General features: G+C 50.1%; 12 protein-coding genes across 12 annotated transcripts; 4 read left to right on the top strand and 8 right to left on the bottom strand.

Annotated features, from left to right (window-relative positions):
• Nucleotides 1-96: 96 nt before the first annotated feature.
• JCM6883_000835 (uncharacterized protein) lies at nt 97-726 on the top strand (the record flags this gene model as incomplete). Its single annotated transcript, XM_076629843.1, has 3 exons — nt 97-184; nt 258-462; nt 525-726. The coding sequence occupies 3 exons, from the start codon at nt 97-99 to the stop codon at nt 724-726; spliced, it is 495 nt and encodes a 164-aa protein (XP_076490008.1).
• Nucleotides 727-947: 221 nt separating this feature from the next.
• Nucleotides 948-2825, bottom strand: RCH1 (Rch1p; the record flags this gene model as incomplete). The annotated part of the gene is made up of 7 exons (XM_076629842.1): nt 948-1171; nt 1250-1473; nt 1531-1664; nt 1724-2026; nt 2125-2205; nt 2267-2395; nt 2466-2825. The coding sequence occupies 7 exons, from the start codon at nt 2823-2825 to the stop codon at nt 948-950; spliced, it is 1455 nt and encodes a 484-aa protein (XP_076490007.1).
• Nucleotides 2826-3440: 615 nt separating this feature from the next.
• NAP1 (histone chaperone NAP1) lies at nt 3441-5385 on the bottom strand (the record flags this gene model as incomplete). The annotated part of the gene is made up of 8 exons (XM_076629841.1): nt 3441-3447; nt 3508-3585; nt 3655-3952; nt 4020-4751; nt 4916-5019; nt 5144-5184; nt 5244-5253; nt 5327-5385. The coding sequence occupies 8 exons, from the start codon at nt 5383-5385 to the stop codon at nt 3441-3443; spliced, it is 1329 nt and encodes a 442-aa protein (XP_076490006.1).
• A 186-nt stretch (nt 5386-5571) lies between these two features.
• JCM6883_000832 (LysM peptidoglycan-binding domain-containing protein) lies at nt 5572-7629 on the top strand (the record flags this gene model as incomplete). Its single annotated transcript, XM_076629840.1, has 3 exons — nt 5572-5988; nt 6059-6109; nt 6175-7629. The coding sequence occupies 3 exons, from the start codon at nt 5572-5574 to the stop codon at nt 7627-7629; spliced, it is 1923 nt and encodes a 640-aa protein (XP_076490005.1).
• Nucleotides 7630-7982: 353 nt separating this feature from the next.
• JCM6883_000831 (uncharacterized protein) lies at nt 7983-10700 on the top strand (the record flags this gene model as incomplete). Its single annotated transcript, XM_076629839.1, has 6 exons — nt 7983-8519; nt 8584-8862; nt 8920-9855; nt 9922-10245; nt 10310-10426; nt 10518-10700. The coding sequence occupies 6 exons, from the start codon at nt 7983-7985 to the stop codon at nt 10698-10700; spliced, it is 2376 nt and encodes a 791-aa protein (XP_076490004.1).
• Nucleotides 10701-10800: 100 nt separating this feature from the next.
• On the bottom strand, nt 10801-13949 carry JCM6883_000830 (uncharacterized protein; the record flags this gene model as incomplete). The annotated part of the gene is made up of 6 exons (XM_076629838.1): nt 10801-10857; nt 10920-11375; nt 11442-12835; nt 12895-13174; nt 13249-13359; nt 13422-13949. 6 exons carry the CDS (start codon nt 13947-13949, stop codon nt 10801-10803), a joined length of 2826 nt encoding a protein of 941 aa, XP_076490003.1.
• Nucleotides 13950-14223: 274 nt separating this feature from the next.
• Nucleotides 14224-15276, bottom strand: JCM6883_000829 (uncharacterized protein; the record flags this gene model as incomplete). The annotated part of the gene is made up of 2 exons (XM_076629837.1): nt 14224-14816; nt 14883-15276. 2 exons carry the CDS (start codon nt 15274-15276, stop codon nt 14224-14226), a joined length of 987 nt encoding a protein of 328 aa, XP_076490002.1.
• A 140-nt stretch (nt 15277-15416) lies between these two features.
• ARG3 (ornithine carbamoyltransferase) lies at nt 15417-16852 on the bottom strand (the record flags this gene model as incomplete). The annotated part of the gene is made up of 5 exons (XM_076629836.1): nt 15417-15471; nt 15581-15781; nt 15839-16212; nt 16274-16407; nt 16474-16852. 5 exons carry the CDS (start codon nt 16850-16852, stop codon nt 15417-15419), a joined length of 1143 nt encoding a protein of 380 aa, XP_076490001.1.
• A 474-nt stretch (nt 16853-17326) lies between these two features.
• JCM6883_000827 (uncharacterized protein) lies at nt 17327-17560 on the bottom strand (the record flags this gene model as incomplete). The annotated part of the gene is made up of 1 exon (XM_076629835.1): nt 17327-17560. One exon carries the CDS (start codon nt 17558-17560, stop codon nt 17327-17329), a length of 234 nt encoding a protein of 77 aa, XP_076490000.1.
• A 402-nt stretch (nt 17561-17962) lies between these two features.
• JCM6883_000826 (uncharacterized protein) lies at nt 17963-21190 on the bottom strand (the record flags this gene model as incomplete). The annotated part of the gene is made up of 14 exons (XM_076629834.1): nt 17963-18346; nt 18410-18473; nt 18541-18608; nt 18678-18882; nt 18956-18999; nt 19060-19072; nt 19453-19525; nt 19644-19911; nt 19986-20181; nt 20247-20447; nt 20533-20606; nt 20695-20880; nt 20970-21042; nt 21162-21190. The coding sequence occupies 14 exons, from the start codon at nt 21188-21190 to the stop codon at nt 17963-17965; spliced, it is 1878 nt and encodes a 625-aa protein (XP_076489999.1).
• Nucleotides 21191-21621: 431 nt separating this feature from the next.
• On the top strand, nt 21622-22883 carry JCM6883_000825 (uncharacterized protein; the record flags this gene model as incomplete). Its single annotated transcript, XM_076629833.1, has 7 exons — nt 21622-21670; nt 21746-21842; nt 21925-22003; nt 22084-22194; nt 22266-22413; nt 22512-22623; nt 22736-22883. The coding sequence occupies 7 exons, from the start codon at nt 21622-21624 to the stop codon at nt 22881-22883; spliced, it is 744 nt and encodes a 247-aa protein (XP_076489998.1).
• A 543-nt stretch (nt 22884-23426) lies between these two features.
• On the bottom strand, nt 23427-26483 carry JCM6883_000824 (uncharacterized protein; the record flags this gene model as incomplete). Its single annotated transcript, XM_076629832.1, has 7 exons — nt 23427-25174; nt 25245-25356; nt 25428-25579; nt 25653-25764; nt 25842-26153; nt 26224-26322; nt 26415-26483. The coding sequence occupies 7 exons, from the start codon at nt 26481-26483 to the stop codon at nt 23427-23429; spliced, it is 2604 nt and encodes an 867-aa protein (XP_076489997.1).
• Nucleotides 26484-26546: the final 63 nt, after the last annotated feature.

Genomic DNA, 26546 nt, shown 5'->3' with positions numbered 1-26546 from the left:
TAGCGAATTGATTGGATTATTTTGGTCGGCGATTTGACTTTCGCTTTGGGTCCCCGGCTTTTTGCTTTTAATCTACATACTTTCCCTCCATTCACGATGCTACGACTCTCTGTACTACTCGCTATCGTGCTCCTCGGTATTTGCGTACGGTCACAAACCGCCGCGCCGTTCCCTCCTCTAGTCTGTAAGTAGCCTTGAACGGCGAACTTCTTCCCCCCTCTCTCCTCCACTCGATCCGAACTAACCTTCTGCTGCAGACTCCTACGAGGGACAATCGGCTCCCGGATCTTTGTTGACGGCTATATCGACAGCTGGGGAACCATATCGATCGATCGAGAACGAGTCAGCAGGCAGCGACACCGCGACTAACCTAATCGGCGCTTTCCCTTCCACAATGACCATTGGGGATACGAACACACCGGTCGCTGCGACTACGCAGAACATCTACAGCTCAGGGAACCCGTGAGTCTTCAGAATAGCCTTTTATTCTTCAGAATTTTGAGCTGACTCCCTTTCGGTTTTAGTGGCGAAGTCCTTTCTTCGAACACTCGAGCTCCTTATACAAAGATCGGAACGGTACAAACTACGTTCTCGACGGGAACTCAGGGAGCGCAGGCGACGGGAACATCTGGCTCTCCGAGAGGCGCACAAATCCCTTCAGGAACTCTTCTCGGTTCGGGATTAGCGGTGATGGGAGGAATTGTAGTTGGTGCGATGATCTTGTAGGAGGACAGGAGTGTATGTATGAAGCCGTCGTTATTCGTTATCATTCTGTGTCCTTTTGCCTTTCGTTTCGTTTTGTTGCATTCTTACCCCATTTGTCCAGTCGCTAGCGTCCCTTGAGAGCGAGAGCGAGCTGCCTTGCCTAGATGATATATGTACCCGATGTTACAACAACACCTAGCCATGATAACTCTACATGCTCTACCCGTCTAGCTTTGAAGACCTTAAGTCGGTGTCCGTTTCTCGCTCGTCTCGACTGAAACCCCCTCTTCCTTTTCGCCCTGCATTCTCCTTTCGTCATCCGCCTTTACCCTTCTATGCCACGCCTTGAGAATAGCAACGGTGATCTGCCCAAGAACGATTTGCGACCCTTGATATAAAACGATCGGGAGAGAAATGGTTGCTCCATCCTCTGGTGGTAGTCCGGAATAGAGGATAGCGACAATCGCTATAGCAGTAAGGGAACACCTCAGTCGAGTCAGCTGACAGTTGCGCCGACATTTCAGACAAGTGAAGATGGACTTACGAGCGCCTAGCGCGGCTCCTTTCGCCGCTCCGCAAAACAGAAGAGCGATCGTAGTAGGTCCATCGAAGAGTGGTTGACCTTTGAAGGGAATCTTGCGCGCGACGAGGAAGAGGAGGACGCTCAACAGTCCGTATAGACCGATATTCACGGTGACGATGAAAGCTATTGCTTCTCCTGTGAGGATCTCGAAGGCATTTTCGTAGAAGGCTGTCGAGAAAGTTGACCTGTTTCTCGAGAGTAAATTAGGCTCGGCGAGAAGAGAGAAGAACAGGGCGACTCACCAGACGACACCGAGTAAGCACAGACTTCCGACTTTTCCCAACCGCAGCTTTGTCCGTACAAGTTTAGTCTGTACTGGCCAAATATACTGAATTACCTCCCCCACGAAGAGCGGAATGAATACCGTGAAGCCGAGCTGCCAAAGCGGAGGACGATCAGCAAAGAGATCCGATTCGCCTGATCTCCGTGACTCACCTGTTGAATAACCTGACGATACACCTCCCCAATCCCTCCACCTCTCCCCGCATCAGGTCTTCCAAACTCCCATCTCTGAGCCGAGAAGAACATCTCCAACAGCGCGGGCGATAGGAACGTTCCGACGAGATTCCCTAACACGACTTCGCACGTAGCCGCGGCTTCGTCCCCTCCGGCTTGACCGGTCATGACGACGTTTGAAGAGACGGTCGTGGGGACGACGGACATTACTTGCATACCGATTAAGGCGTTTCGACTGAAGCGTTGGAAGGTCGGGTCGCCGGCTCGAACGCAATTAATGATCTGTAAGGGAGAATGGGGACGAATACGTAAGGAGGGTGAGAAGCGAGACTGAGCCTGATGCGATGATCAACAGCGCAAAAGCAGAGATTGAGACTCACAGCGAAAACAATCGTAGGGAAAACAAAGAAGCAAGTCGATTGTGTAACGATGTGTAGTTTCCAGTCTCCCGCTCGTCGGTACTGTAGAGAGTCCGTTAGGTTCAGCATTCGGAAACAGAGATAGAAGGAAGAGATGGCTTACGAGGTTCCGCAAAGGCAGAGTCAACCCTGAAACGAAGAAAATGATCGCGACCAACAAATACTTGATGGTATACTGCGCCTTCAGGATTCCGTTCGTTCTCGCGACGTTGGGGAAAGCGGCTGCCATACCCTGATCTCGCGCAAGGAGGACATCAGACATCCGGAACTCGAGAAAACGAATGTTTGAGCGAATGACTCACGATGACGAACCCAACTCCCAAGACGAACCACTGATCGAGCAAGAAGCCCAATACGATCTTTATCCACTTCCATCCCTTTCTCCATCCTCTCCCTTGCGTTGAAGCCGGCTCAGGTTCAATCAACTTTGAACCGTCATTTCTGACTTGTTCTTCCTCTTCCTGACGTTGTTTGACTAGATCCGTAGGATCCCCTTCTGTAGGTTCTGAGATTGTTGTCGTATCTTCCCCATCGTGAGGAGTTGAACTGCCCGATCTCGGAACAACGCCAAGCCTGTTTGGGAGAGTCGAGTTTGAAGCAGTCGCTGAGAAGTCTTGTGAGGTGTATGGCCTTATCGGTGGTACATCTGAGGCTTGTGGCATCTTTCGAGGTAGCGAGGCGAGAAGTGATGTCCGTCGAGAACGAAACTAAGGATGTCAAAAAGTTCTGAAGGTTCGCGCGCCCGTCGGACCGGATCGGAGGTGTCTCTAACGGCTCGGGAGGCTTTACCTGGACTCTAGAAATTGTAGAGGTAGAGCAACATCGAGCGAGGAATCCCAGATTAACCCGAATGTGCGAAACTCTAGACTTGGAGGTGTGTTCGGTTTCTTAAAGAGATTTCGTTTCAAGACGTAGCCAAACAAAAGAACTTGTGAGCTAGGAAAGCAAAGTTCACCGTAGTAGAGAGATGAAATACACGAAAAAGTCAAAGAGGGGAGGACGAGGAAGAAGGAGGGAGGACTGGTTCAGATTTGATCATTTTCTATAGAATCGAAGAGTGGAAAGAGAAACCCAGAAGAGAGGAGAGGAGAAGAGAGAGAGCTAATTTGCAAAAGAGAGGCGAAGTGGAAACAGAACCGACCGAGGGGAAGAGGGGAGAGGGAGAGGAGAGAGGGAAAGAACGAGATTTGCCGACAAGAGTATTTGGTGAAAAGTGAATAAAAGGTGTATATCGAGAGAAGTGGGAGACAGTTCCGAGATCACGGACGAGTAGCAGTTTATTGTCTAGAAAGAAAAAATGATGAGCATGGAAGCGATATGAAGCAGCAAGGGAGGTCGACTCACTGCTTGCACTCGGCGGGATCTTGAGGAGTGTTACCCTGAGGAGGTACAGGAGCACGTCGAGGTCCCTCATCTTCATCGCTAGATCGATACAAGCGAAACTCAGTCAGCGAGACACCCAGCAGAGAGAAAGTTCAGTTGAAGACTCACGAATCCTCCTCATCCTCGTCAAACTCATCATCGAACTCATCGCTATCGAAATCATCGGCACCGTGAGCACCTTGTTCGTACCTCAAAGCCTTTCCAGTGAAGAAATCGATCGCGCGGGGGATAACTCGTTCCTTGAGGTCTTCACCGATTTGGTAATCGAGTTCGAGCTTCTCGTCGAGGTCCTCCTCGATCGAGATGTCGGAAGCGTCGTCGGCTGTAGGAGGTTTGGGAGGAGAGAAGAAGGAGAAGAAGGATTCGGTAGGGACGGCTTTCTTGACGATTCGAGTTTGATTCGTGTCTACGATTGTGACATCTGCTTAGCTTACTGCATAGAATGACGGGAGATGGCAGAACGAAGGACTCACTCTTGTTACGTTGCTTCTTGGTTTCAATTTTGACGGTAAGATCTTTACCCTCCTTCCATTGAATCTTGCTTCCCTCTGCGTGATCGTAAACGAAATCACCCTCGTATCCAACCTCATCTTGGTAAAAGTAACTCTTCTCGAGTTTCGAATTCTCAAAGAACTCTTTCGCTCCCTCATCGAATTCGAAAACGAGAGTGAATCCAGATTTTCCTCCTTCAGGGTAAGACACCCTGATATCGACCAAATGCTTGAGAGCTTCCTCGTCTCGTTCGGTGATGAGCTCCGAAAGTCCGAGGTGGTTCTTGAGGGTCGTGAGCCAGAATTCAGGAATTCCTTTAGGAGCTTGTTCGAGTTCTTCCGAAGTAGGTTTAACTCCCTTGGGTTTCTTCTCCTTCTCTCCTTCCTCTTCATCCTCATCTTCATCATCCTCGAAGTCCGACTCGTCATCTTCATCCTCTTCTTCAGCTTGAACTCCCTTTTCAATCTCTTCCGATTTGGGTTCGTCTTTTCCTTCGACGAGCTGTCGCCTTCGTTCGTACAAAGGTCGGTACTTTTCGGCGTACTTCTTCTCCAATTCGAAAATGTCTTTTTGGAACTCGGCTTCCAACGCAGAGTGGTCGCGTTGAACTCCCTTGAGCGCCGTGAGTCGGTATTGAATCGCGGTAGGGAGAGATTCGACGTAACCCGAAGATCGACCGATCAAACCGGAAAGTCGACCTTGAACCAATTGAGCTGAGATCAGATTATTCACGGTACAGTGCGAGTGGGATTGTTCGGATGGGAGAGGGGAGAAAGACGGGCGCGGGTTGGGTTGGGGAAGAAATTGAATGAATAAAATCATCAGTTTCCTTCACGCGCGGTTCCGACAGAGACATAGCTAGACGACAGGAACTTACCGAAAGCAGGGTTTCCAGCGAGGGCGGCCATACCTTGAGCATCTCGAGATCCGATCGTTTCAGGTTCCTCCTCTTCTCCGAGAGTAGGAGGGATTTGAGGTCGACTAATCACCATGGAGTACGTGTCAGTACATAGCACTTCTTCTCAGAGGACAGCGAGTCGAAGGGGGAGGTATAGACGCGAGTCACGGGAACACGCAAGAAAGTGAGGAGAGAGCGAGGTCTTACGAAACAAGGGAAGACGTGAGGTTGTTGACAGCGGGGGTGTTCTATCAGCCAATAGAGATCAGTATCACGCTCGTAGTCTAGACACGAAAGTGAGTCTCACTTGAGGAGTGCTACGAGAATTGAATGATTTGGGTGGGTCAGCCTCGAAAAGAATCGACAGAGGCGTCAAGAGAGAGGACTCACGGGGCGATTTGACCACCAGGGCCAAGGCGAGTAGGGTCAGTGGGCATGTTTTGAGCCATCTTTAACGTGTCGTGGGAATGGGTGAGGAGAGAAGAGGAGGCGAAAGTGAGAGAACTCTCTTCGAACAACTTCTGAATCTCCCTGGCAAGGAAGGTCTCAAAACCGCTCACAATCAGCTTAACACACTCTCTCTCGCATTCGAAGTAGCTACACTCAGGACGGCGAGGAGTATGAACGATTGAACAATGCTTCCCTCTTCCCCAACTCCCTCGTCGAGTTCGACCCTTCACCCTCTCCATTCCCTCCCTTCGACCTCGACGAATGACCTACCCCAATCTAGCTCTTCCTCGAGAGCTCCCTCACCTGCGATTGGAGCAGTCAGGAGTCGGAAACCCCCAACTCCTTCCTCTCCCTTCTTCTCTCCTTCTACTCCCGCCCCGCATCCGAACCTACTTGAAGAAGACGACTCGGCGGACGTAACGAGACCGAGTCTGAGGAAAGCTACGAAAGATGCACTAGGCCTTGCGGGTCAAGGGTCGTCGACAAAACGAACGAACGATTCGAAGGGGAAAGGGAAAGAGAGGGAACAACGTACGAGGGCTGCTTCAGAGGGATTGACGGGAATAGATTACGATAGAGAGAGGGAGGTTGTCGTCCATAAGGTATGTCCCCTCTCTCGAATTGCAAACGAGAGTCGGGTGGTGTGATCTGACACTTTTCGTTTTTCCTCAGGTTCTCAAAACTGATACTATCGCATCAGTTTCGCTACAATACGATATCACTGTGAGTTCGGAGTTAGATCAGATAGGCAGTATTGTCATCCTGATCATATGCGTTTCGTTTCACAGCAACAAGCTCTGCGAAAAGCTAATCGATTATGGGCAACCGACCCGATTCACCTCCGTCCGACTCTCTTGATCCCTCTCGACGAATGCAACCTACCCAGTTCATCTTTCGGTCTCGAACGGATAGCGAGGGAAGAGAACGGAGATATTACTGTCTGGAGAAGAGATGATTTCCCTTCGTCGGCTTCTTCCTCATCACAGCGGTCTGAGCGGGAAGGACTCGGTCTAGCCGCAGGACGATCAGAGAGGGAACATCAAATCGTCTCTCCGAAAGCTAGACGACTCATCTCTACTTCTTCGTTCGAAACTTCCCCGAATCCTCAACAACAACCTTCTACTACTTCGACAAACGATTTCCTCTCAATCTGGGACGACGCTCCCGCTTCTTCTCGACCTTCACTCGACTCCGTCAGGTCCTCGACGAGCTCCTACTCCTCACCAAATCCTCGCGGTCGACAATCTTCTTTCTCTCCCTACCAATCCTCAAATCACGATCCCTACTCATCCTCGAACGCTTCTCTCGAACTCCCCCCTCCCCTTCCCCCAAATCGACATCATTCGTATCAACCACCCCCACCTCTAATCCCTCTCACTCCCGACTACTCGTCCCAAGCTTCCCTTTCCTTCTCCCCTGCCCCTTCTACTTCTTCCCTCGATACTACTCCTCCAACAGATCCTGGTTCACTCCCCAATAACGTAGGTCCGAATGGGATACTCTCAAAACGTACCTTGAAAGTCGAACGTCTCCCAGCTTCACAACTTTCGTTTTTCCCTCCTCCAAACCCCAACAATCCGACTTCTCCTACTCGTCCGGGGATACCCTCAACCGGTACTACTAGTCGATCTCCAGCTGCTCAATCACCACAGAAACAGAGAGAAGAATCGGAAGATCTCTTCTTCGGACCGTTGGCAAACACCCTAACGACCTCTTTCCCCTCGCTACGGAATCTAAATAAATACCTCCCTTCTTCTTTCACTGTCGCTTCTACCTCTGCCTCATCGAGTAGTAATGGATCTGGATCGATCGCTCTACCGCTCTCGAGGACGGAGTCGCCAAAACGGGATCGAACGAGAACGAGTAGCAGTAACGGAGCAAGGGGATCGAATAGAGGCGGGTGGAACCTGGATTACTTCGGGGGAGAGGAGGAACAGGCCGCTCTCGTCTTAGGAGGAGGAGGAGGAGGAGGTGATAGTCGAAATGGACGGAGTTCGGATTCAAGAAGGAAGCGGAATGGTACTTCGAATGGTCAGAGTCAAAACTCGAGTTCGAGTCTCGAGGGCTATAGGAGGAGAGTCGGCGAGATTGGGTTAGAACAGGTCTCGGGTCTCGCCCCGGAGGAGGACTCTGAATCGACGCGAACGATACAAATTGAGCAGAACGGAGAAGCGAGAGGTTTCGCAGGAGGAAAGAAAACCACGAATCGGATGGATGTCAGGGACACTTTTGGGTTAATCTGATGACAGGATACTCTCGATATGTACGTATGTGATACCCAGTCTGTCAGTGTGTTGTTATCCTTGTCGTTCGAACAACAAGTAGAGCTCGTTGGAAGTAGTTCGTTGTTTTCGTTTTTTATTTTCCGTTTTTCGTTTGCAACTCGCTGTAAAGGCTTTCATTTCGTACTTCTCGCTTCACATAGGACCTGAGTAATGCTGGACATCTGGCGTATTGCTGGTACCATTTTCAGTGATGTCCAGATCGGGAACCGAACAGAAGCGAAAGTTGAATTTGACTGCGCACGTCTCGCGAACGGATCTTCCCTCTCTGCTCCTGACCGTATGTTTCTCTTTCTCTCGACCCTCACCTTCCAATGAGTAGACCAGTAGAAGAAGATGAAGAATCAGCCTTACGAGCAACCGACGAACTCCTAGCCCAGGACGATCAGACTCAACCTCATCATCATCATCGACGACTCTCTTCCCTGTCTGGACACATACCCCTTCATTCGCATCCACCATTTCAGAACCCGAATGTAGCAGCAGTACCTCGAGACCTCGTCGCGAGTTTGACGGGACTCGTAGTCGCGTCGGCCGTAGCAACTCATCAACTCCCTTTGATCGCCCAACACTCGAAATCTCTCGTCCTAGCCTTTCCTGCTCTACATTTCGGAACTTTGGGCTTGTTGGGAGTAGGATTGGGGTATTGGAAACCGAATGGCGCGTTTGGATCTCGAGTGAGAATAGGAGGAGGAGGAACGGGAGGGATTATTGAATCGAACAGCAATGGAGGAGGCGCGAGATCGAATAGAAAAGTCATGGCGTTAGCGGGAGTTTGTAGTGCGATCTCGTTCACTCTGAGATTTTGGACAACGAGAAGGAACGATAATCGGTTATGCGAGGCCGTCGATGTAAGTCTTCTTCTTTCTCGATTTTCTCGAAAGTTTCGCTACTGATGCTCGCTTCTTGGACTAGCTGTTCGTCCTACCGACCATTCTCCTCATCTTACCATATCTCGCACCGAAACTACCACTCGGCAGTCCTCTTCAATCGCCTATTCCCTCAATTTTCGTCAACACGATCGTCTTGACAACTTTTATGGCCGGGTTCTGCTTGATCGGAATATATGGCTCATCAGCAAAGTTATTGATGGCAGTTCTGCGGTTACCCTTCGAGGCGACGGCTTTACTGTTGCTGAAAGAAGGGCTTTTGGATGAAGGGAGAACGGGAGAATTCTTGATGGGAACCGTCGCAGTGAGTCTGTCATTCACGTTACTCGCCTGAGTACTGCGTCTGACGCTCTCGATGTAGACGGCGACAATAACTTCTCTTGCATCGGTCCCCTTCGGTTGGTTCGTTACGCTCGACCAGAATCTACCGACACCTTCCATCTTCTCCATTCTCTTCACGCTCGTCTCGACCGCCGCTTCCACAGTTGCTCTCCTCTTCTCCCTCTATCTCTTCTCTTCGCCTCTCACTTCGACCGGTACCCTATTCGCGCGAAACTTCATCCTCCTCTGTCTCGGAAGTATCGGCGAAAACGGTTACTTGATCCGGGACAACTGGCTTCAAGTTCTCTTCGTCTATGCCGTGGGGACGACCGCGACGGCGTGGGCTGATCCGGAAGTATCTTCGGCGGTTAGAGGGATCAGTAGTCATCGAGAAGGCGGATCTTCGTCCTCGCCGAGCGGTTATTCGCTACTCAACAGTAACGGAAGTGCGACCCCTCATCTCTCATCTCCCAATATCTCAAATCCTACATCTCCTTCTCTCCGTCCTTCTTCTCCCCCGACGAATCGGAAATCTTCCGACAAAAACTCTCAACCGATCTCTTCCACTTCCTGCCTTCCAACTTCTCCCTTCTTCGCCCTGATACCCTTCATCCCCCTTCTACTTCATCTTCTCCAACCTCCAGCGTCCGATATCCCTCCCTTACAACACGCCTGTTCGCTCCTCCCCGACTCGCTTCGAACTGCGATTTGTCCAACCACCGCTATGCCGAGAGATTTGTCGACCGATACGGTAGATGTTGTCATTTCCTACTACGATGAACCTCTACCGAGCGTGAGAGACCATTTAAATGGGGTGAGAAAGGTTGGATTCGTGAGGGATAGAAAGGAACGAGTGATTATTTACAATAAAGGACCGAAGGAAGAGGATGAGATCAGGAAAGGGATGGAACTGAAGAAGGAAGATGAGGTTATCGTGCTGGAGAACGTCGGGAGGGAAGGAGAAACATACCTAAAAGTGAGCGATTCAACTCGGGAAAGATCAAAGAGAATTTCGCTAATCTTTCGAGTGCATCGTTCGCAGCATATCCTATTAATGTACAATAATACTATATCCACGACTCCCTGGCCCGTCGCATCACTCGACGATTCCCTCTCACGTCCTCTCTCGCAACTTCGTCGAACAACTCTCGCCGCCCATACTTTTTTCCTACAACCTCATCTCGCGTGGGGTTTCATCGCTGCCCCTCGAATGGAACTCGTTGGTTCTGATACTGGATTCGCTCATCTTGGTCCTTTGGTCGAAGGGGAATGTGGGAAAGATGGAAGAGTTGGAGTAGAGTTCCCGCTTTGGACTCAATTGTTCTCAATGTTCAGAGGAAGTTTATGTCCGCCGGGGGGTCAAACAGTGAGTGTCCCCTGATCTTGAACAGCTTTAAAATGTTGCTAAGGGTTTCGAGGTGAACGCCCAGATGGCTTGGTCCGCTCAATTCGTCGTCTCTCGAGCGAGAATCCTCGCGAATCCGTATCGCAACTACGCTTACGTCGATGAGCTCATGTCTGCTCCCGAAGGACATTGGATACACAATGTGAGTTCTCGAGCTCTTCTCTTCCCTACGCAACTGTGTTTCACTCTCTCACTTTCGCTTACTGATGACTCTTCACACGCTCTTCCTCTAGATGTGGGGACCTAACGAATCCGGAGGTCCTTCGAACCCAGTATTCGGTCATACCGTCGAAAGAGCTTGGCCCGCGATGTTCGATTGTGCGGATCCGAAAATCGCGAAAGAATGTACCGACGAGGTGATGGATCGAGGGAAATGTACTTGTATAGATCCCGGCGTCGTGGATGCTTTGCCGTGAAGGGAGAGAGAAAGTTACATAGCAATTGCATCTCCCAATTTTTTAGATATCCAACTTGTATCAAACTCGCAAGATAGAAGTGTTGCACATTTGAATACGACTAGGAGAGAGATGAATCCGCGACGATCGTGTTCGCAGACGAGTCCGGAAGTGGGGACTAGCAAAGAGAGCAGTTCAGTCGTTGAGATTCGGTTCTGAGGTTTGAGAAACGGAACTCACGAGATGATCGAAAGTCTGACAAGAATCATCTCCTGGCTCGACCTCTCCATCCTCCTCCTCGAGCGCAAACTCTCTACCTTCATCGCTATCGCAATCAGATCCATCGTACGGGAACGGATGAAGCTCAGGAGAATCGTCGAATCCGAGTGCTTCTCGAAGTCCTGGCGTGCTGAGGTATGGAAGGTCGTCTTCACCTTCGCACTCGAACTCGTATTCGAACTGATCGGAATCTGAAATGGTCAAAGCGGTTTCGTGAGGATCGCCGAGCGGAAGAATCGTCGAGGGAGTGATGGTCGGCGAAGGGAGAGGAGATGGAGGATGAAAGGTCTCGCGAAGTTCGAGGGCTGTGGGACGTGCTGAGGGAATAGGTAGAGGCGAGTAGATTGGATCCGAGTCCGAAGATTCTGAAACGCTCGGACAGGTTCGAACGATCACGGGAACTTTCGAGGGATCCACCTGCAGCGAGAGCTCGTCTTAGTAAGTCTGAGGGAGACTCGAGTAGAGCTGAGATGAAGAACTGACCGAGAGAGGTTCATCCGACTCGTAGGGAATTCCTTCCTCCAAATAAAGCTCGTCCTGATTCTCCTCTTCTATCGAATCGTTCTCTTCCATCTGCACCGTCAAGCTTCGAGTATAGCTCTCCTCTGGGATCGTCGTCAGCATCGTTCCCTCATACCTCGCTCGAGACCATTCTTCTCCTTCTCCCTCACTCCCTTCTTCGCTTTCCTCGTCCTCTTCATCGCAGCTACTCGACGCGGGAGACAGTTCGAGTGGAGTCGAAGAGTGATACCAGTCGACCGAGGGATCGCTATAAGCTGGAGAATGGACGGCGAGCTTTGATTCGTCTTGCGGTTCGAGGTGAAATTCATAATCAGGACTTTCGTCGGAGACGCTGCTACTCTCCCTGAGCTCGACGACATCCGATTCCTTTCGCTTGAGGTAGGTGTCCTCCTCCGCTTCGACTGAGCAAGGTTGAGGCAGAGAAAGCGGTGAAAGTTTTGATGCGAAAGCAGGAGGGTAAATCAGAAGAACGGGATAGACAGGTCGGTAGATCTGGAAGAAGGGGTACCGAGCGCCGAGGGTTAGAGTGGGCTTGGCAGGAGCCGTGTTTGAGAGGGGAAGTATCGGCGAAGGAAGGGAAAGAGATTGATTCAAGTCGACGATCGCGTTTTCTCCTCCTCCTTCTTCCCGAGACAGTTCAACGTTTTCTGTTGCCAGCACGCTACTAGATAGCTCGATCGTATCCACCTCCTTGAACATCGAAGTCTCCGATAGCTCCTTCAACCGATTGAGTTCGTACGTCCAGTCCAAGCTCGACTGTTCAGTCTCGAGCGACGTCTCCTCTTCCTCGTCCTCCTCCTCCATCTGTTCGATTTCGTGACCGACTTCGATCTGGCGTACATTTGAGGGAGGTAGTGGGAAAGCTGCAGCCTGAATCTTCTTCCTAAAGCTATTGTTTCGATCGAGCGTTGGAGTCGGATTCGGAGGAGTTTCGTTCGGAGTGGAAGGAGTCGATCTAGGCGTTTCCAACGCTGACCCGGGAGGTGACTGTGAGCGAGAGAGTGGAGGAGTTTGCGCTTGCGGTGGAAGTCCAGTGCTCCAATCCGAAGAAGAAGGGCGAAAGAGGCTCGAAACATGAAGAGGACGGGGTCGGAACGAAGTGGGCGACGTGGATCTATCGAGACTTGTGATGGGATCGACTGAGGTGTGAGAGTAGGAAGAGCTTCGACTTTCGCTTCGCCAGGACTCGCTCCACGACGGGGTCAAAGGTCGGCCGTAGGCTTCAGAGCTGGCGAAGCGCGGTCGTTTTGACGTTGAGGTTCGAAGATTCTCGGAAGGCTCTGTTGTAGGTGTTGGTCGAGCTCGAGTTCGAGTTGGAGTTGAATCGATTTCGAATTGGATCCGACCCGCGATAGCTGTCTCGTCATGCAAAGGCTCAGTATCTGGGCTCGTACGAAGACAGAGGAGAGCTTACGGAGTCCATTGACGCCAGGCATCGGTTTCGCGTCGATTCCATTTTGCAGGTAATCAGCCCAAAGCACTTTCCAACTACTCTCTGTGAAACGAATCCTCGAATCCGGTCGGGTTTGCACCTCAAGTCGAGGGCTCGACATCTCAGAAGGATTCGCTCTAGGCGAGAGAGGTGTGGGCGAGAGAGGAGTATCGGCTGGAGAGGGAAGGCAGAGATAGAGGGAAATGCCGTTGATAGATGAAAGTGAGAATTCTTCGGCGACGAGTCGAGCTTGAGCCGGCAACTGTCGAGAGACACAGCGAGATCTGCAGTCAGAAGGTTTACGAGGAGATAGATCAAGAGACAGTTGAGGCGTACGGTCGGTTGTAGAGGTAAGAAAACGGATTCTTGCGATGAGCCGAATTCTGCAAATTCGCTCGACGCCGCTAATCCCGGGTTCAAGGCTTGTACATAGCTCTTCGAGGGTGTCTGTGAGAGACTTCATCGTCAGTACCCTGTGTTGCCTCAAGAGAAGCGAAGGAGAAACTCACGCAAATCAATAACCATTTCCTTCGTCGACCTCGCTCGTACGAAGCCAAGTTCCGTTTATCTCGTTCAGCCTGCTGCACGATGAGCTCATGAAGCATCTTCCGTAACTCTGTCTCGTCTGTTCCCTGGTCCATCTGCGATCCTTTTCCATCTTCTTGCGACTTTTGAGCATCATTCTCTGCTTCCGTCTCTTCGGCCGCTCCCCTATCGTAAACTGCCTCTGTACTTGAACTGAATCCTTCGCTTCCTTCCGCCGTTGGTATCGTCTCGTTCTGCGAATTGTCGGATTCGGGATTCGAGCGCCTTGATCGAATTCTCGAACCTTGCGAAGTCGCGCCTGCCGCGGCCCCGTCCAATGTCGTAGATTGACCAGCTATCTCTAGCCGATCCCGATCCTCAATCGAACGTGTCCCTGGTCTTTCACCAATCGTGTTTGTCGTGTGATCGAGCGGAAGAGTTGCAGGAAGTTCTCGAGTAGAAGTTGGTATCTCGAATGGCGGTTGAAGGATCGTATTCGATCTACCGCGCATCGTCGACGATCACAAGTCGAAGAGAGGTGATTGGGAAGAAAAAGAGGCTCGTGGTGACGCGACATGGAGTCTGAGCGCATGCATTTCGAGTAGAAAAATGAGTCAACACGAGCATCTCGTCGGGAAGAAGGAACGAACCACTCACGATTGATCACTTGAGTTGTAACGGAGAAGCCAGGGTGAGAGAATCGGAGCGGCCAGAGCAAGAGGAGGACGTTTGAAAAGTGAGAAATCCCAAAAGAAAATTGCAAAGACAAAACGATTCTCGATACACTTAGACAGCAGTAGGAGTCTTTCCCTTCCGTTTCCCAATCTTCACAAGTAATGCCGTCTCCCTACTCCCCAACGAATCATGAATTCCCGGCGCTCTCGAAACTTTGACCGTTTCCAATCGATCCAACGGTTCCCTTCCGACGGCGTACAACACGTTCGATTGGTAATCGATCAAGGTCCATTCGTCAAGGATCTCAGAGGAAGCGACGATTTCGAGGTGACGAGGCGAACAACCGACGACGGCGAGGACGGAAGGGAAATCGGAGAGTTTCACGGCGAGTCGTTCGAGACGTCGACAGAGGTGGAGAGACGGGACGAGCGGAGTCGGAGATAGGACGTCGGAGATGATGAGGGAACGGACAGAGGGAAGCCAGGCGGAGAGCGCATCGAGAAGGGGAGAGGGATTCGAAGAGAGTCGTCCGACGATTTCGAGATGTTCGAGAGTTTTGGTTCCTGCTTCTCTGAGGGCTCGCCAGTCGTTCTGACTCAGACCAGAGGATCCGAAGAGAGTGAACGAGCGAAGGCGGAAAGGAAGCTCGAGCTTTTGCGTGTCGCCTGAGAGGGTAACGTTCGAGAACGAAAGAGTGTGAAGATCTATTGATCGCGAACAATACGGAGTCAGTACACTGTATTGTCAGAAAAAGGAGAATTGGGACTCACGCTTCATGGCCTTCAAGCTATTCAGTGAGAACCTCGAACCGTTACATTCGAGTTCCCTCAACCCTCCACATTTCTCCAACAATTCATCGAACGGTCTCTGATCCCTCGTCGTGCCTCTTTTATCAATGAACCTTCTGACCCTCTTCGCGATTCCCCTCTCGTTGAGGGCGCGAGAGACCAACCCGAAATTACGAGCGGTGAGAACGACGAACGATTCGAGTTCGAGTTGAGCGAGAGGTCTCCATTGAGAGTTGACGAGACAAAGTCGACGAAGGGTAGACGCTCGTTGGTAGAATGCGTCGATGGGAGAGTGAGAGTTTTGACGTTCAGCTTCGTCGGCAGTTTGACGAATGATGAGTCGGAGGACGTCTGCGTTGAGAGTGATACTCGTCATGACTTTCTGTTGAGAGTGAGTAGGAGACACAAGAGAGAAAAGGATGCCAGAGCTGGGGTAACTCTGAGCGAGAGCATTTTAGCTGGCGAGAGTTTGAATCTAAAGTTGCAGGTCGAAAGGCGAGGCGGGTTCAAAATCTTCTACACCTTCCACCTACCAATGAAAGCGTCAAACACTGCAAGGATCGTCCATTTCCTGCTCGAGAAAAACCGATAAGAAAAAGCCAGTCAGTTTCGAAATCTTGGAGCAAGCAAGTTCAAAGAAGAGGCGAGCGAGAGAGGAGAGAGGCTGGTTTAAGGCTTACCTGTTTTCAGCTTCTTGGAACACGATTGATTTGTCACCGTAGAATACTTCGTCGTTTACTTCGTACTCGTGTCGAGGGAGACAGTGCATGAAGAGAACGTCCTTGTTCGCACCTCCTCGAGAGAGAAGTTCGTTCGTAACTTGGTAACCCTCGAAATCCTTCTTTCGCCTCGCAGTTTCATCTTCTTGTCCCATCGAGATCCTGTTACATCACTCGTATGAGCTTGGTGTAGACAGAGGAAGAGAAGAAAGAACGAACCAGGTATCAGTCGTAACAACATCCGCGTTCTTAACTGCTTCCTCGGGGCTATTCGTGTGAATAATCTTTCCCGTTCCTCCTTCCTTCTTGATCCCTTCGTTCGCACGGTCGAGAACCTCCTGATCAAGCTCGTAACCTTTCGGAGTCGCGATTTGTAAATTGACTCCCAATCGAGGGTAAACGACCATCATTTCGTTCAAGATGTTGTTCGAATCTCCGACCCAGGCGACCGTTAACCCTTTAAGTGATGCGAGGTCGGTAGTAAAGGGTTGTCGAACTTCGAGGAGTGCTTGAAGATCGGCGAGAATTTGGGTAGGGTGGTAGAGATGGGAGAGAGCGTTGATGACGGGGACGGAAGAGTTTGCGGCGAGGGTCTACAAATCGTTCCCTACTCAGCCACAGTCATACGTCGTGTGGAAGAAGAGGGAGACGAACCTCGACTTCAGAGTGGTGTCCCACTCGGGCCATAATTCCATCTACCATTGAACTGATGACTCGAGCAGAGTCATACAGCGTCTCATTGACCCCTAATTGAATATCTGCCGAACCGAGGAACATGGGGTGTCCACCTGAGAGGGCAGATAGAGGAGATAAGCTTAAAAGAATCGAAAACTTGCGAGAGTGAGACCCCGTACCGAGATGTTGAACGGCAGTTTCACTCGCTACCCTAGTCCTCGTACTCCTCTTGCTGAAGATGAGAGCGACAGTTTTGCTATCGAGACTCTTCTCCCTGACGTGAGAGCTCACTTGATCATCTCCCTTTTCGAACTTTGCTCCCTCGATCTGTCCCGCTGCTGGAATCGCTTCACTCTTGTAATACTTCTTGAACGCTACTGCCGAGTCGATGAGGGATTGTATTTGGGGAACGGTGAGGTCTGCGAGGGTCAAGAGATGAGGAGGTCGAAGTCCGGATTCTGAAGGATGCAGTGTCGGGGATGGCGCAGTCGCGAGGGTTCGATAAGAGAGGCTGAAGCAGCTCTTGCGCGCTATCGGTGCTAGTTTCGTAGAGAGCATGGTTGATGGTAGAGATCAATTGCAAGAGATAAAGAACTTGGAACTTCATTCGCCCTTTTTGACTCAACTTTAGCCTTTCGCTCTGCTTGACTCATGAGATGACTACGATATCTGAGCAAGATCCCTGTGAATTAGTTCGAGCGTGTCGAGTCAAGCGGCAAAGTAGACGATTTCACTCTTTCGAGCTCGTCTCCCTCGTTCGGAATTCACCAGCGGTCACTCAGCCTCGAAGTTTCCTCGACAAAAGACTCTCTCGTGCACATCGGAGACAAGAGAGACAAAGACACTTCATTCCAAAATCGATACACTTTTCAAGCTTTTCGACACAAACGTATTCCTTCAAGTTCTCGCAAGCGATTCACTTGCCGTCGCTTCAGCATTCATCATCTTCCTTACTTCCGAGAGTATCCCTGGGAGTCCCGTCGAACTTCACACACTCAGTAGCTTGCACGAGAGTGTCAATCGGAGAATGACTCACTTGATTTTCTCCTCCATGTCGAGTTCATCTTTCGGAAGAGCAGGGTTGTGTCCAATCTCGTGAGGGTGTTGACCAGGAGCGTAGTGAGAATCGTGCTTCGAAGGTGAAACGAGAGCGGGTTCAGAAGAAGAAGCGTGGTGGTGCCCGTTGTGACCGCGAGACTCAGTCGAGTCAGTTTCGTGCGACGTGGGTTGTTGAACCTCATCTCGTTGACTCCGGGTCAGCTCCATTCGACTGAGAGTGATCGGAAGTGACTTACGGGCAAGTTGGAGGAAGGAACAGAGGCCTCGGAAGTGTGAGTGGGAGAAGACCTTCAGCAGTGAGAGAAAGTCAGCGCAGTTCACTGCTGTTGAGACTGTCGAGAAGCCAGCTCACATGCTATGCTTTACTAGTGTGAGTGAGTTAGGTAGAGCTAGGAGCGAGGGAAGGGGGAAGGGGTGAAAGAGGAGGGAGACAGAAGGAAAGAGAAGAAGAGAAACTGGAAAGTCGTTTTTCTTCGCAATGACTTCGCAGAACTTCGTAGCACTTTTTCGCATCGAGCCGAGCTCACCTCTTCTCTATACAAGGCCTAATAGAGCAAGACGAGTGAGTGACTAATGCGAGACTTCACAACGTTTGCATGAAGTAGAAGTTTAATTCCCTCCCCTCGATCTCGCCAACTCTTCGTCGCTCAACCCTTGCCCAATCTCTCGATCCTTCCGTCTCAGCTGCACATTCGCTATCCTTCTGCCCGAGTCTCCCTCTGACTCCGAATCGTCGCTAAACACGCTACTCCCGCTACTCCATTCCCCCAATCCTCTCATCTCGTCTCCCTCGAAACTTCCCCTTCTCTCCGCTTTCCCAATCGAATGCCTATGTTTTCTGCGTCGCTTGATCTTGGCGAGTCGATTTCGTAGATGGTGTTTCTTCCCTCCTGCTTTCTTTCGACGGTTGAAGGAGGGCAATTTGAGCTTGATCGAACCGAACCCGATTATAGCGAGGAAGATGAGTTGAGAGATCATCGATGCGACAAATAGCTGACGAAGGGTCTCAGTCAGCGATGAGTCGAGCGCAATTAAGGAGAGCAGCGAAAAACGAACGATGTTGAACAAAACTGTGACAACCGTGCCAGCGCAAGTCGTGTTCGAGAGTCCAAACCCGGTACTGTTGTGCACTCGTACTACAGCTCAGTCGCAGTATCTTCAGCACTGAGAGGGCCAAAAAAGCGCACCAAATCGTCCCCAATTCACCTTTCACCATCAAGATGATCCATAACGCTGAATTGAACGCGAGACATCCCTGTACGGTCGCCCGACGTTTCAGCCTCATGACACCCCAGTTACCGGCTGTAAACGAGTGCGGACGTACAGCTAGTATCATCGGTAAATGCGATCCAATCCCTCGAGCTTCGTCCTCCTCATCCTCGTCGAAATCCAACATACCCAGCATCGATCTCACACCTCTCCAGATAGCCCAAAGCGTCGATACCAGCGTAACGACCGCGAGTAAGGCGACACATAGGTGAGCGAATTTGAGGAGGGTCCAATCCCACGATTTTTGAACGAGATCGTTTCTGCCTCCTCAAAGCAACTCAAGTCAGTTCCCGAGTTCTACAGGGACGAACAGAGAGAGTGAAGGGAGCTCACATTGAAGTACCGGTGATGATGCCCAGGAGAGATACATCGAGGAGCTGTTCAAGCGAACGGGGTGAGCGAACGAGCTCAGAATTGATTGGAGAGTTGTAGCGTACTTGCACTCCGAGACTAAAGGGGTTACACCGCAGACACATCAAGGATTCAACCAGAGCAAGAGCAAGAGAAGAGAGAGACGGGATCTGTGAGGAGGGGTCAAAGCAGAGCACAGATCGCGAGAACGGCAAGTCCTCGGAAAAAAGATTCGAGGACCCTGCGCGAAAAAACGACGGTCGATTGTTGTAGAAGTTACTCGTTTCTGTTTTCGTTTCCAAAGAGAGATAGAGGGAGAGAGGTAAGAGCTGGATAGGATAGAGGTCTACATCAAAAAAACGAAGGGATCAAGCTTGGAGCTTTAGTTCTTGATGGAAACGAGTCTGTTTGTCCAACGGTCCTCGAGATTAGTTTCTTGAACAACTCGGGAACCGAGAAGGGAGAGGGGAAGGACTAACTTGACATCGAATAGAAGGGTCGAGTTGGGAGGGATTCCTTGAGTTCCCTTCTTTCCGTAAGCCATAGCAGCAGCTGAAAGAAACACACCGAACCGAGGGGAGTCAGCATTCGCATTCAATCGAATCGAATCAAGGTAGCGCTTGAAAGAGGCAACAGTAGAGTCGAGTAGAGTAGAGTAGAGAAAACTCACGAATCTTCAATTTCCTCTCTCCGCCAACTTGCATTCCCACAATACCCTTATCCCAACCCGAAATAACTTGTCCCCTTCCAAGCGTGAACGTCAAAGGTTGTCCCTTCGTGTTCGAATCGAATACTTTCCCATTCTCAAGTTTTCCAATGTATCGCATTCCAACTTTTGAACCAGATTTAGCCGAAGCTCCAGTACCAGTTTTAGCATCGGTGATTTCGAGTCCTCCGGCGAGGTGTTGAGATTTAGGTCCAGCAGCGGCAGCGGCAGCCTGGAAGCGATATGGAAACCGGCACGTTAGAAGTTTTCTGGGGTTCTGACGAAAATGTTTCCCGAGGTCCTTACCTTCTTCTCGGGTTTCTTCTCTTCCTTCTTGGCAGCAGCAGGGGAAGCAGCAGCGGCAACAGGTGCGGCAACAGCTTCTCCGTTCTTGGCCTTCAACAACTTTTTCTTTTGGTTCTTCGAGAGACCGGCGAGATCAGCAGCAGAAACGGTCGAATCATCGGCGGCGGAAGCGGTTTCAGCCGAACGTTTCTTCGAACTGTTGTTCCCCCAATCGGTCAGTCAGCTTCTGTGATTCGCTACTCGAGAGAAGGGGGGACTAACGGTTTCTCCTCCTTGAGTTCCTCAATCCTCGACGAAGCATCCATCATACTCTCATCATCTTCCGAACCTTCACCGATCAACCCAGAGATATCGGAATCGTCGAATTCGTCTCCATCGAAATCGGAGCCGTCTTCGGAATCCGAGTATGGGTCTTGATCGAAGTCTTCTTGACGAATGTAGTGACCCGTGATGTAGACGGGACTGTTTCATCGGGAGGAGACGGAGGTGAGTGAGACGTCGTTGAGAGGGAATATGGAGAGAGAGGGAGTGAGGGAAAAGGACCTACTTTTCACCAGAAACGGAAAGCTCGACAACTTCGACATCCTCGACAAGGCAAACATTGATAGCAGATTGTTCGTTCTATATCATCCCAAGCCAGGAGGATAAAGTAATTGAGATGATCAGCTCGAAAGAAAAAAGAAAACGAAAACTCTCTCTCGAAACTTACGACATTAGGTTTCAAGACGGCCAAAACGGTCTCCTTCGTGATCAATTTAGGAAGTTTAATGTTTCCCTCCTCGTCCTCATCGTCCTCCTCCTCTTCTTCGTCGTCTTCATCATCGGAATCTTGTTCAAATTCAGGGTACTTCATCATTACTGCTGATCGTTTGTCTCCTTTGACCTCAGGTCCGTACTACGGAGATCGCAACGGGGGCGAGTCAGCATTGACGGAGAGACGGGACGAGGAGAGAGAGAGAGAGAGAGAGAAAGAGAAACGCGTACGGAAACATTGGTGATTTGGATAGCAGGCGAAGTGTTTTGAGAGATAGTCTTTCCAGGTTCGAGGACAACAGACCTGTTACAGTGCAAACGAGCGAGCGAGAGAGTTAGTTGATGCGTTTGTTGAAAGAAAGATGTGAAGAAAAAAAGGCCAGAGAGGCAGGCAGTACGAGCGAGAGGGGAGGAGGAACGTACCAGAGACCGAGAATGAGAGGAGCAGCCATTATAGAAGGTGAATAGAAGAGTGAGTGAGAAAGTAGGAGGAGAAGAGAGAGAAGATCTTCAGCAGGGAGTTTTTTTTGAACAACCTCCTGATCACTTTGATCTGCTTCTTACTTCAGTCTAATCAGCTCAAGTACACTTCCAGAGCTCTTATACAGGTCAGTCTCACTCACCTAGTTGTTATCTCCCTTGCTTCCTCTTCCTTCATCTCTTGCACGTTCTTCTCCAGCTCTCCCGCCTCCCGCTCCACCTTTCCGATCACTCTCGACGAACGGACCATAGACACACAAGTGCTGACACTCTTTCCTTCCTGCTATTCACCCGTCTCCGCGCCCTCTCGACCCGATCTTTCTTTTTTGACTCAACTTTTGATCCCCCTCTTCTCGGCACCGTCCCTCTATTTACTCGCTACTCAAATCCAGGCAAAAAAACAATGGTCAAGAAAGTCCTCATTGTCTTTGATTTCGACTGGTCTTGTGCCGGTACGCTCCCTCCTGTTCCTCCCACCTCTCCTTTGCGCTCGGCTGATACCATTACTTCGCTTCGATCCGCGCTAGATCAAGACACGGATCGTTACGTTTTTGAAGTACTCGCTCCTCATTTACGTACGAGTCTTCGAGAGGGAAAAAAGACGACTCAATGGACTGATAACGTGTGAGTTTCTCATTCTCCATCGTATTCTCTCTATCTTTCTTTCTCGGAAGGCTTGACTGAATACGGTGAAGGTCGTTCTCAGTGCTCAACATCTCGTCAAATTACATCAAGAGGGTAAAACTCGAGCCGATATCGAAGGTGCACTTCAAACTCTCCCCGTCGTAAGTCATCCACTTTTCCACCATCAGCGGGTGTCGTCCCGCAGACGCTGATGTGGAGAGTGCTGGGATGATTGCTGTAGCACCCCGCAATGAAACGAGGACTTGCGACGGTCAAAGCTCGTTCGGACCCTCAAGCGACTTTTTTGTGTCTCTCAAACTCGAATACTGTGTTTATCGATACCGTTCTCCGCGTATGTCTTCTCTTTCTCTCTCTCCCCTCCTATTCTCTCTGGACTGACTCGGAGGATGAATGAGGACGTAGCACTACGGAATGGAGAACCAATTCGACGAAATCATTACGAACCCCGCCAAGTTCAGGGACGATGGGTTATTGGAATTGAGACGTAGGGTAGACCCTCAGGGGGAACAACATAAATGTACTGTTGGGTGTTCACCTAATATGTGTAAAGGTAACAACGCCTCTCTCCCTTCTCTCTCTCTCTCTCGTCTCTTGCTCTCTGGTTTCGGGGGGATGGGAACTGATTGTCAATCATTTGGGACTGAGTAGGAGAAGAATTGGAAGCATTCATGAAACGAAACGGAGGTTGGGAAGCGTTCGATCAAGTAGTTTACGTAGGAGATGGTGGGAACGATTTATGTCCCGCTTTACATTTACGATCGTACGTCCCTTTGCCCCTTCTCTCTCTTCTCCCGCCCTTCCTTCTCCCTCTCTCCGTCCTAATCACTCGCAAGGAGGAGAAACTGACGACCTGGGAAATTGTGATGAACTAGACAAGATATCCTCCTAGTCCGTATGTATCGAGAACTCTCTCGACGACTCGAAAAGGAGGGATTGAAAGGTGGATTCAAGGCGAGGGCGATCTCGTGGGGTGGAGCTTGGGAGGTTGAAAAAGTACTTATTGAGGAGTTGGTCAAGTAGAACGAGGCGTGTCGCTCAGAAGGGAACTGAGGATAGAGATGCCAACGAGAAAAAAGAAATTACAAGTTCTGACATCCGTCGAAAGAAAGAGCGTCGCGAGCCCGGGAGAAAGGAAGTTTCGAACAGTTGAGGAAGCGAGAGTTGGAATACGACTGCTCGGCGAAACGTGAGAGCTGGCAGAACAGAAGACTTGCCGTCGCCTCATCGCTCAAGTAAAGAGAATGTGGAAGATTGAGAGGCCAATAATTTTCCGACAACTGGGTAATTTGAGCTAGGTACACAGAGAGGCAGAGAGCGAGAGCGATTTTAGACAAGACAGAAGAAGAAGAGAGGCAAGGCAAAAATCGATGGAGGGAGATTAAGAGTTCGAAAAGGGAGGTGGAAAGGGAACGGGTGGGTAGAAAAGAGGAATGAAAACTCGAGAGAAAAGATGATATAGGGTATATAAGTTGTTCCTCCTCACGATTCATGATTTAGGATAGCCGGAAGTCGACGCGAAGGGTCGTTCTAAAAGTCGTCTTGGTCTTCCCGAAGAAAAGAATTCTAGATTAAACTCCCCGTCGCTACTCCTCCTCCCGTACCTCCTCCTCCTGCAGTCCCATTCCCGAACGCACCGAACGCCGATCCCGATCCAGTCCCTCCATTCAGTGTCGAATTGAGCGGAGGTAATCTACTCCCTGCGAACGGGTTAAACCCTGTCGATTGAGGTTGCAACGGAGTCGGCGAAGTACTTGTTCCACCGACCGGAGGCGGGAGACCCGAGGTAGAGGAGGTAGAGGGAGGAGGAGGAGGAGGAGGGGAAGAAGAAGAAGTTGAGAATTCGTTGAAAAGAGTTGAACCGAACGAAGAAGTAGGTTGGAAAGGTTTCCGAGAAGTTGAAGCGAAGGAGGAATTCGTACCGGTCGGTTGAGACGAGAGGTAGGAGGAGGAGGAGGTATTAGACTGAGGTGGTTGCTGAGAGGAAGAAGAAAGGGAGAGAGAAGAGAATGGACTCGATAGGGAATTCGATCCGAAATTTGTCGTCGTTGAATTTGAAGGATTTTCAGAAGAAGAGGTTGAATTCCCTCGATGATCGAAGGTGAAATCCGAAGCGACGCTAGCGAATAACCCTCCAGTTTTTTGCGAAGTTAACGGTTGAGGGATCGTTCCAGTTTTTTGAGCTTCGAGGAATTTCGAGAATGCATCTTGAGGTTTCGACTCCTGCTTCTTCTGTTCCACCGTTCCATTCATCTGAGGTTGGGATTGAGACTGAGGTTGGAATTGTTGGGTATAGTTGGAATAAGCAATCTCGTTCATACTAGGTCCCTTTGGTTCCTCCTGAATAGTTTGTTGAATAATCGTTCCCGGAGCCGAAGCGAAGGGGTTTCGAGCTCCCGTTTTTTGCGCGACTAGTGGAGCTGAAGTAGTCGGATTCGCCGACGTCGGTAGTGGTGAGGAAGTAGAGAAGGGAGAAGGAGAGGTGGAGGTGGAGGTGGAAGGAAGAGCTGAAGTCGAATACGAAGGAGACAGTGAGGAGTTTTGTTGCTGAGGTTGAGACTGAGAGAAGGGATTGCCTCCGGTTGGTTGAGGTATCATACTCATAGGTCTCATTCCTCCAGGTCCTCCTCCTCCTGAAGAGAACGCGTTCCCGAACCCGGTATTTTGAGCTTGCAAGAACGGTTGAGACTGAGGTTGTTGAGGTTGTTGAGATTGGAAAGGGTTCCCAGTCATTTGAGGTTGAACCATTCCCATTCCCATTCCAAACGGATTCCCTCCTCCTCCTCCTCCAGCTCCAGTGGGCATCATTGATTGTCTGAACGGATTCATCCCCGTCATTTGAGGTTGCACGAACCCAGTCATCTGAGGTTGAAGCTGTCGTTGAGGTTGAGCGAATCCAGTCATCTGAGGTTGTTGAGGAGCGAAACCGGTGAACTGAGGCTGGAGGAACGGGTTCGGAGCGACTCCGGAGGGTTGGAATCCCGTGAATTGAGGTTGAATTCCTCCTCCTCCTCCTCCTGGGAAAGCTCCGAATGCTTGCTGTCCTCCTGACATTCCCATACCGAATGGGTTTCCGGTATATTGGGAAGACAAGGTACCGTTGAAAGAAGGGGAAGAAGGGAACATTGAAGTTTGGGATTGTTCGATCGATTCGAAGAAATCGGTGAAAGATTTCGCTGGGGCAGCGGCTCCAGCTCCGGGTGCGGGTGTCGCCGAGGAGGTGGATGTAGAGGGTTGATCTTTCGACGTAGATGGGGTAGCGGAGGTTGAAGAAGAGGAGGGAGTAGTTGTTGGTTTCGAGGTTGAGGTTGAAGCTACGATCGAATTGAATCGTTAATTATGGACTCGGTCTTCTATGAGAGGCTCTTAGAAGCGAGTACATACAAGGTTGACCTCCATCGACGACTCTCTTGTTCTCCCTATACTCTTGTCGATTCTTTTCAAAATTCGGATCATTCAAATATTCTTCCAAACTACCCGCCAGTGAAACCGGTGCCTGCTCACGCCAGATCCTCTTCACACTATCAGCTCTTTCCAACTGAAAGAGTAGAAGACGAGTGGACGAACGTGTTTGAGGTTTGGAATCGGTACGTTTAAGACATTGTATAATTTCTTTGCGATCCCGAGGTAACCTACGACTTTTTCAGTGTCCCGACAGAAAGTCTTGTAGATCTTGAGTGCGGTTGTCGCGTCTGTATGAGACATTTCAAAGTAGTGCTCTGGTTGAAACGCAACGGATTTCGTCAGTTTTGAGGGAGAGAGGGAAGGGAAGGGAAGGGGAGGGAGACGTACCGAGGATATTGATCATTCCTTCGTTGACGCAAGTAAACAGTACCAATAGATCTTTCGTGAGTAGTCGCAAAGCCGTCATTGAAACATCATCGTCTACATCATCCGTATAAAACTAATTCTCATTCTCCAAAGCTCATCAGCTCTCCTTCCTTCCCTTCACTCTTACCGAACAAAGAAGGTGAGCGTTACCTTTGATTCTACACACGCACTAATCATTCTCTGAATTTCCCTCGTTTCCCTCAACAACTCTTGTTCAACTTTCAAATTCCTCAACCTATCCTTACTCGCTCTCCTATCGCTCTTATCCCGAATCACGTCTCGTTTCAAGTTTGAATAACTCTTGAGTCGGGAAGAGAGGTAATGACCGTATGCGGCTATGTTTGGGGCTTGATGCGAGGAGAGGGAGAGGGAGAGGGAGGAAGTCGAGAGGTAAGGATAGACAGAGTCGAGAGAACCGGATCGGAGGATCGTGTGCAGTGTAATCAGGGATTTGAAGGCGACCTACGAGGAACGTATACGGGTCAGTAAGGGAGAAAGGAGAAGGGAGAGAAGAGGGAAAGAGAGACGAAACGGTAGTGTTTGGATCTCTAAGTCGGATTGACAAAGTTTTAACAATCTCTTGTAAAGTTCCATCTTGATTAAACGTAGATTGTACGATCGGATCAATGTACTAGATTTCATCATCATCAGGGAGTACGTAGAGTTGCAAATCAGTCGATAAGAGTCGTCATGAGAAAGACTGAGAGGAGAGAGAGAACTGACTTTAGCTTTAGGTGCAGCTCGTTTGGGTTTCGTAGCTAATTCTACAATCTTGCGCAAATCTTTCGACATGATCCTATAGCTTCAGATCAGGGCGAGTGGAGAGGTAGATTGAGAGAGAGAATCGACGTCGTG

The sequence above is a fragment of the Sporobolomyces salmoneus genome, assembly GCF_050403485.1.
Source record: "Sporobolomyces salmoneus JCM6883 DNA, S_salmoneus_JCM6883_v1_ctg7, whole genome shotgun sequence".
Classification (NCBI taxonomy): domain Eukaryota; kingdom Fungi; phylum Basidiomycota; class Microbotryomycetes; order Sporidiobolales; family Sporidiobolaceae; genus Sporobolomyces; species Sporobolomyces salmoneus.
The sequence above is the reverse complement of the archived record's forward strand: the minus strand, read 5'-3'. Positions and strand labels throughout refer to the sequence as shown.